The sequence below is a fragment of the Micromesistius poutassou genome (genome assembly GCF_964030765.1).
Source record: "Micromesistius poutassou genome assembly, chromosome: 21".
NCBI classification, from domain to species: domain Eukaryota; kingdom Metazoa; phylum Chordata; class Actinopteri; order Gadiformes; family Gadidae; genus Micromesistius; species Micromesistius poutassou.
The window spans coordinates 2,520,077-2,527,576 of record NC_140291.1 but is presented as its reverse complement, the minus strand read 5'-3'; the positions used below and the strand labels follow the sequence as shown (position 1 = coordinate 2,527,576).

The window sequence follows — 7,500 nt, the reverse complement described above, 5'->3', positions numbered from 1 at the left end:
TCCATGGTAACAGTCTCAGAAAGATGGATCAAACAGTTGTTAAGTCCGAAACAAAATCAAAAAGTGAGCCACCAACGTGAGGCTGTTTTGAGGTTCAATCTCTCGTCAAAGAGCTGAAAACACACGGGCGGTGCGCGGGGGAGAATTAATCTATAAAGATGGCGTTATAAACTGTATTCTGTTCTCAAAAGGAACCCATGAGCATGTGAACCAGTGTGTGCATCCGTAGAGGAGCAACAACTTCACCTAATTATATGTTACGGAAACGTGTGTACGTTTGTCTGGAAAGTGCGGCTGTGTGTTGGAAGATATGATAACTCCTCATTACCCGCCCGAGGGAAGTGGTGTCTTCGTTAATTGGTTGATTGGTTCCGCAGGCCTCACTAAACGTGCTCTCCGTCACATTCGCTCGTCGTTGTCGTCCAGACTCAACTGCCTGCAGACGCTGTGATGTTTGTGGTTTGTGTGCATGTTTTAAAGAATGTCCAGACAGCAATATAGACCAACAGAACTCGGAATTGTTACGTCTCTGATTTTAATTTGCTTTTTGAAAGATACTTGGTGGGGATTTTAAATAAATTGTAGATTTTTTTTAATCTAAATTGTGCGAATTGAATCGGCACTGTGCCTATGCCGTTGGGTTCGACGTTTCTTTTACTTCTTTTATTTCTCTGTTTTGGTCAAACAGAACATGGTTGTTCATATGCAAATAATTACTGTTGTGTATACTTGTGTTTGTTTGTCTACTTAACCTCTGATGTGCATGATACGTTTTCAATGAAAAATATGTTCCTGAAATATATTGTGTTTTAATTTATTTACTTGAGGGGTATTCTGGAAAGTCTCGAATGGCGCAGATGAATGGACTGTTTGCGGAAAAACAGAGACTGTGCCGCCACCTAGCAGACACGACACCTCACTTCGGTTGTCTCACCCAAACTAAAGCCGCACGTTTGAAACGGCCACCCAGATAAGATGGTCACCAGGGTATATCTGAAATAGGCGGTCTGCAGGACGTACATGTACTACGTTCAAGAACCAAACTAATAAATCCACAAACAAAGTGCAGGCCTATTTAAAATAGGGTTAATTTACTGCCATTGTCACAATTAATAGCAGACTTGCAATCCACTCCACAGACATCCTTAATAAGGATGTCTGTAAGGTAAGGTTTGGTAAACTACTAACGAACCACCCATACAGATGTGTTGAGACGTGCAGTTAGTGTGACACGTATGTGTGTTTAAAATGTGACGTTGCTAACGTGTCACAATGTCATCGAGGCCATCCAGCTCGGGTGTCTGGACAGGCTGTGTGTGTGTGTGTGTGTGTGTGTGTGTGTGTGTGTGTGTGTGTGTGTGTGTGTGTGTGTGTGTGTGTGTGTGTGTGTGTGTGTGTGTGTGTGTGTGTGTGTGGGGGGGGGGGTATTTGGTATTTGTGTGGGTGCCAAGGGGGAGGGTGTGTGTATGTATGTGTTGGACGAGGTGTGTGTGGAGTGTATATGTGGGGTGTAATTGTGTGTGTGTGTGTGTGTGTGTGTGTGTGTGTGCCTGGGTGTGTACATGGTATGTGTGTGGGTGGCAGCAGAGGACAGAATGAAGTCCCAGATCTCATAACCCAGATGACCAATCGGGATGAAGCTGGCGGGTCAGCTTGGAGACGGAAAAAAACAAACCCACCCTCACAACAGACAGGGGTGGATGTGCGGCTCACAGCGGACCTCAGAGCCCCCAGAACCCCCCAGAACCATCACACCGGGAGGCCCAGTAGGGGGTCCGGGCCAGACCAGCAGGTAAGGGGGTGGTGGTGAGGATGTGACCTTAACATGCCTTTAAACCCAGTTGTTTCCAAACTGGGGTACGCATACCCTAGGTGGTACGCGAGCAGGGTCCAGGGGGTAACAGTCAATACTTATTTTTACTACTTATTTTTAATTATGATGAATGAATCAATAATATTAGTTCATTGAATCTGCTCAATATTTAAAGGATTTGTTGATTGTTGCTGGTCAATTCGGTTAAGACTTCACCTCAGCTTCTCAGCAACGTCTCTAGGACAGACTACAAATGTAATAATGTTTGCATCATATTAGTTCAAAGTAAGCATTTCATGGTTTGGTGTTGGGGTGAAAGGGTGCTTGAGCCGTACTGATGGGGTTGTGGGGGGTAGAAAGGACTGGAACAGTTTGTCAACACTGCTTTAAATGACAACCTTTAACCTTGGACCTTTAAATGACATCCGTTACAACACGCTGTGCTGGGAGGTCCGACAACTTCGGGTTCGTAGGGTCACAGGCAATCAGGCAGATGGAGCTTCAGGTCTCCCTTGGTCCCTTGGATCTCTCCAACTCTGGTCCTCGTCTTTAAGAGATAATTAGCTGTGACTGCATCATAATCTGACCTTAAATCGTCTTCACTGTCAGGCAATGAAAGATAATGTGGTAAATACTACACATCATTTCATCACAGTACAAAGAGGGATGAATGAGGAACGTTACAAACACATAAACTAATAACATTTAAGTCGAGAACACAACTTGAAGAGCGCTCAGTAGGTCACGACGTTCCTTGGGCTCAAAACGTCCTAGAATCGGAACAGAAGTCTTTCCACGGTGGCCTGCGGTCGTCAAGGAGTCGCTTTCCTGTTTCTCTGTTTTGGTTGCCGGGTGCCTGTCAACACAGAGGGTGTTGAGGAAGAGAGACTTGGACAGCTGAGCCAGCCAACATGAGCTGGCTCAGACTCTATTTATACCACCGCAGCACCATCATGGTCCCTAGCACAGAGACTGCCCTGCACCACGGCGGCTGCTCATTCAAAGCCAGACACATTATATACACGACCACATCAAACACATCCATAACTAAATATGCCCTTTATGCACATGGAAGAATGTGTGACGAGTGAAAGTCTTTTCGCAAGTTCTATTTAAGGGGATGCAGAGACGACTTCATCTTGCTGTGGCTTGTCTATTTTTTTTTTTAACTACCAAGTGATATGTTTCTGTCCTCCTGAAGCAAAGGTGAACAGGATACTGATTTCTTCAGCTGCTGTGGTGATGAAGTTGTTGTGAGCTCAATTTAACCTGTTGAGAACCTTTCCTCACATGGCACTCTTTTGAGTGTTTCCATGTTTCATCTTGGTTAACCCAGCTTCCCTTATGCCCAATCAGCTTGGAAAGATTCTACTTCTGACTGGGATGTGGGTAAAGAAACGGACAGACAGATGGCTGGACAAACGGATAGATTGATGGATTGACTGACGGATTTGTGGACAGATTAATAGATTAACAGATGGATGGACAGATGGACAGAATGATGGATTTTTGGACAGATGAAGGACTTGATGGATAACAGATTATATAATTAGTTACAGTTATCCTTGGCTGTGCTCCATGTCTTCCAGGAGGTGGAAGGAGTATTAATATCTGAGGAGATCTAGAGGGAGAAAAGGAGACGATCCAGGTCTGAGGTCGTCTGAGGAGGTCTGGCAGAGGAAGAGGAGAAGATCCAGGTCTGAGGTCGTCTGAGGAGGTCTGGCAGAGGAAGAGGAGAAGATCCAGGTCTGAGGCGCTCTTGAAGACCAGGAAGGAGGGGAGAGGATCCAGGACTGGAGAAGGATGGCCATCCCCAGGCTCTTCAACTCCTACAGCCCCTTCCTGGTGGTGGAGCGGGGCTCTGGGAGGAGGTTCTTAGAGAAGCAGGACGGACCGGCGGGTGAGGAGGGGGAGGGCCACAGCGAGGAGGAAGGCTCTTTGTTGGCCCAAGCCATCCGACCACACCTGAGCCGGGCTCTGGAGCGAGGGACCGCCCAGTACATGGGCCCCTCGGAGTGGCCTGGAGCCCTCCAGAAGAACCCCTACGTCTCCATCGTAGCGCAGGCCGAGGGTAAGACGCAGGGCCTTGCTGACGTCTTCACTCAGCGCACGAATATAAGCACCCCATCACCGTATCGTTGATTGGATTGGAGTTAAGATAAGATAAGATAAGATACACTTTATTGTCCTTGGAAGGAAATTTGTCTTGGACTCCAATGCTGTCATATAAAGCTGCTTTACAGTAATAACAGTACAGGTACAGACAATACATACATATAGGCCCCAGGCCACATATAACATATACACAGTATACAAGAAACAGTGCGATGCACACATACACACACCCACCCAAACCCTCCCTCGCCCACTGTATTATACCATGGGTCATGATCAATAGCACAGTTGCACAGTTGGTTGTTTGGTCCTGGGGGCATTTAGGATCTTAATTGAGGTGGGCACAAATGAATTCCTAAAACGGTTCAGCCTGCAAGTGGGGACTCTGAAGCGTCTACCTGATGGTAGAAGCTGGTATTCTGTGTGCAGAATATGTGACTGGTCAGACAAGATTTTCTCAGCTTGTCTGAGCACAGACTGCTTAATGGAGATGAGTTAATGGAGTGGTGAACTTATGGAGACTCAGACCTCGGTTACACTCGCTCATGCTTCAAAAGTCGCATTGAAGCGACAGCACTGAGACTCTCGATGGCTTCTCTGTGTTTCAGGAGAGGGGTCGCAGGAGTTCAGCCCCAGCAGCACGGAACCAATGTTCCCCAGATCTCTGGTGCTCAGCGAACAAAGGTACTTGGATCACAATCTGCTGCCATTCACACACACACACATACACACACACACACACACACACACACACACACACACACACACACACACACACACACAAAGAGCTCATTAGATGTCTAAAGGAAAAGAGGATGTTAGCAAGTGTCAGGTTCACCAGAAGAGCAACCTTTATGAAATCTTGATATCCCATTACACACCAGAAGATGTTACACTGTTAGTGACAATGAGATAAAGACCTTTTCTTGTCATGAACATCTCAACAGCTCGAGTTTCAGTTCACAGTCTTTAGTTTCTGTGAGATCTTCAAACCTTTCTGTTTGCAACCTATCTTTGTCTGAACTTTTAGTTCAGACAGACTTTTAGTACTGATACATTTTGACATTTGTCTATCTGACTTGTGTCTTTTGTAGTCTTTTTCCTGCCTGTGTAAAGCCCTGTGACGGGCCCTTTTGTTTGAAGTGTGCTTTATCGAAGTCCCCCTGACACACTGACTCTCTCTCATCTTCTCATCTTTAGGCCCGTCCCGGTCAGGAAACATTCCCCCCTGAGCGAGTCGGACGGCGAGTCGGCCTGCCCCCCGTCCCACCAGCGCCACCACCCCTGCCGGAAACCACGCAGGAAGCCCTGGCGCCGGCGCAGCCTCGCGGGGAACCACCAAGAGCCCCCCATCATTCAGGGCCTCTGGGTGCAGGAGATCGACTGGCTCCGTCCTCGACCCGGCTACGACCCCGCCACCCCCGCCGCCGCCACCCCTGACGCCTCCGCCTCCGCCGCCGCCGACCTGGTCACGACCCCGTCGTCGCTCCCCTGCAGCAGCATCATCATCCCCCCTCCTCCCCAGTTCACCGACCGGGTCGTCGCCGCCACCTCCGCTGCCGTCAATCTTCGTTGCCATGGAGACGACTACGCGACGTCCGGCGCCGTCGGCTACCGCGTCGCGGTCCGACTGAAGCGTTTGTCATCGTCGTCGAAGGAGGAGGAGGACGTAGAACACACAGGAGGACAGAACCACTCTGGGGACCCTGACTCTGCCCCGGGACCCGGAGGAGGAGGAGGTGGAGGAGGAGGAGGAGGAGGAGGAGGAGGTGGAGGTTCTGAATCGGCCTGCGCTCCTACGGCCAGTGGAGAGTCCGCCAGCTGGGCCTCGTGGTCCAGCGATGAGCCGGAAGCAGAGTTCACGTCATCGAGCTGGAGCCGGGGGTCCGACTCCAGCGGCGGCGGCTCTGCGCCGGATTGTTCCGACCGCTCGGAGAACCCGGGGGGAAGCGCCAACGCCAGCTGCACGTGCGCTGTCCTCGCTGTCGGGTCTCGCCAGTGCACGTGCACGTGCACGGCGGAGGTGGGAGGAGAAGTGGGCGAGGGACTGCTGGGCGAGGGACTGCTGGCCGAGCTGCGAGGGAAGGTGACCCGGGCTGAGAGTCGCTTCATCTGGCCGTTCTTCAAAGAGCGGGAGAGACACCACGCCATGCACGAGTGCGCTGATGCTGACGAACAGGCCAACGAGGGGATTCTGCTTCACGACGTGAGATCAACATCCTCCTTCACACTCGTCTGTAGATCTGTAAAGGGGCAAAGCCTGAATGGTTGATGTAACACTGTAGAGAATAGATTGCTTTTCTCATGAATACAACAGGTCAATGGCTACGTCGTATATTATTTGTTATTTATTCCAACAATACAACCAGGCAACTTATTTATACAGCTCATTTATAGTCATGAGAAAATATATTCTCCATTTTGTTATTATTTCATTTTATTCCTCTCCCAAACCCCATTAGCCAGCCGTAGGCCTGTACTGTTCACAGAGTATGTATATATTTAGAGTTATTCTGCCTCCTGATTTGCACCGTTTCTATTTCTGTTGTAACATCTAACCCCACATGATTAATACAGCGTTATCCCATCTTGTTAATCATCTTGTGACATCTTTAATGACGCTGTCCCGTTCAGCTGCTGCAGCCCGCCGGCTGGATGTACCGGGAGGGTCTGGAGTACGACTCCCTCCGCCACATCCAGAACGGTTCCTATGGTGACGTGGTCTGCATCCAGGACCGGAGGACTGGCTTCCAGTGTGCGGCCAAGAGGGTGAGGCATCGGAAGGTGGATGGAATTAAAGTATATATATATGTGTGTGTATGTGTATATTATAATGGCTAGTGGTTGTACTCAGGTTGCCCAGAGGCACTTCAGCAGTGAGGAGTTGAGCACGTGGAGCGCTCTGGACTCTCCTCACGTGGTCCGGCTCCTGGGGGCTGTCAGTGAGGGCCCCAACATGGTCCTCTTCATGGATCTGAAGCCAGGTGAACCCTCTTACTCCGATATCTACCTTGATTTAAATGAACAACATCGACAAGCTAAATATAGAACTGTAGGAACTTGGAAGTTCCTAGAACCAGCCGCTCTCAGCTTGATGGTCGCCGAGCTGGCTGCGTGTTTTCATCCTTACAGAGTCACAGTGTCCTAAGGCCAAGCACTACATTATAAGCCATTTCAGCATCTACGCCGTTAGGGACATCACAAGTGCGAGTGTCCACCAATGATCCGATGGATCGCTCAAACACCAGCCAAACTGTCTGCACAGTTCACTCTGTACATACCCAGACGTTAGTCCGGTTCCTTGATCTAATCTGTCATCGACGGGATGTACATTCCCACTTGTGATGGCTTGTAAGGACGTGCGCACGCCTCACGCCTTGAGGTAACACAGGGTCCCTTTAACGTCTGGGTCTCCCCGTGGTGGTCTCTTACCTGCCGTGGTGTGCCCACCTGCAGGCTGTCTGGCCCAGGTGTTGAAGGAGCGGGTGAGGTTACCTGAAGACCTGGCCCTCCACTACCTGCGGCAGGTGCTCTGGGCTCTGGAACACCTGCACCGGCGCCGCGTCCTGCAC

At 49.7% G+C, this 7,500-nt stretch overlaps 1 protein-coding gene across 1 annotated transcript in view; it reads left to right on the top strand.

Annotated features, from left to right (window-relative positions):
- The first annotated feature begins 1,668 nt into the window (after window positions 1-1,668).
- The window catches only part of LOC311367147 (mitogen-activated protein kinase kinase kinase 14-like), an 11,084-nt gene continuing 5,252 nt past the window's right edge, over window positions 1,669-7,500 (top strand). The window contains exons 1-7 of the mRNA XM_084485984.1: window positions 1,669-1,792; window positions 3,403-3,884; window positions 4,537-4,612; window positions 5,129-6,134; window positions 6,563-6,697; window positions 6,783-6,912; window positions 7,385-7,500. The exon at window positions 7,385-7,500 is cut by the window's right edge and continues 13 nt beyond it. Coding sequence (XP_084342110.1) covers window positions 3,617-3,884; window positions 4,537-4,612; window positions 5,129-6,134; window positions 6,563-6,697; window positions 6,783-6,912; window positions 7,385-7,500 — 1,731 coding nt within the window. The 5' untranslated portion in view covers window positions 1,669-1,792; window positions 3,403-3,616. The remainder of the gene's footprint in view (window positions 1,793-3,402; window positions 3,885-4,536; window positions 4,613-5,128; window positions 6,135-6,562; window positions 6,698-6,782; window positions 6,913-7,384) is intronic.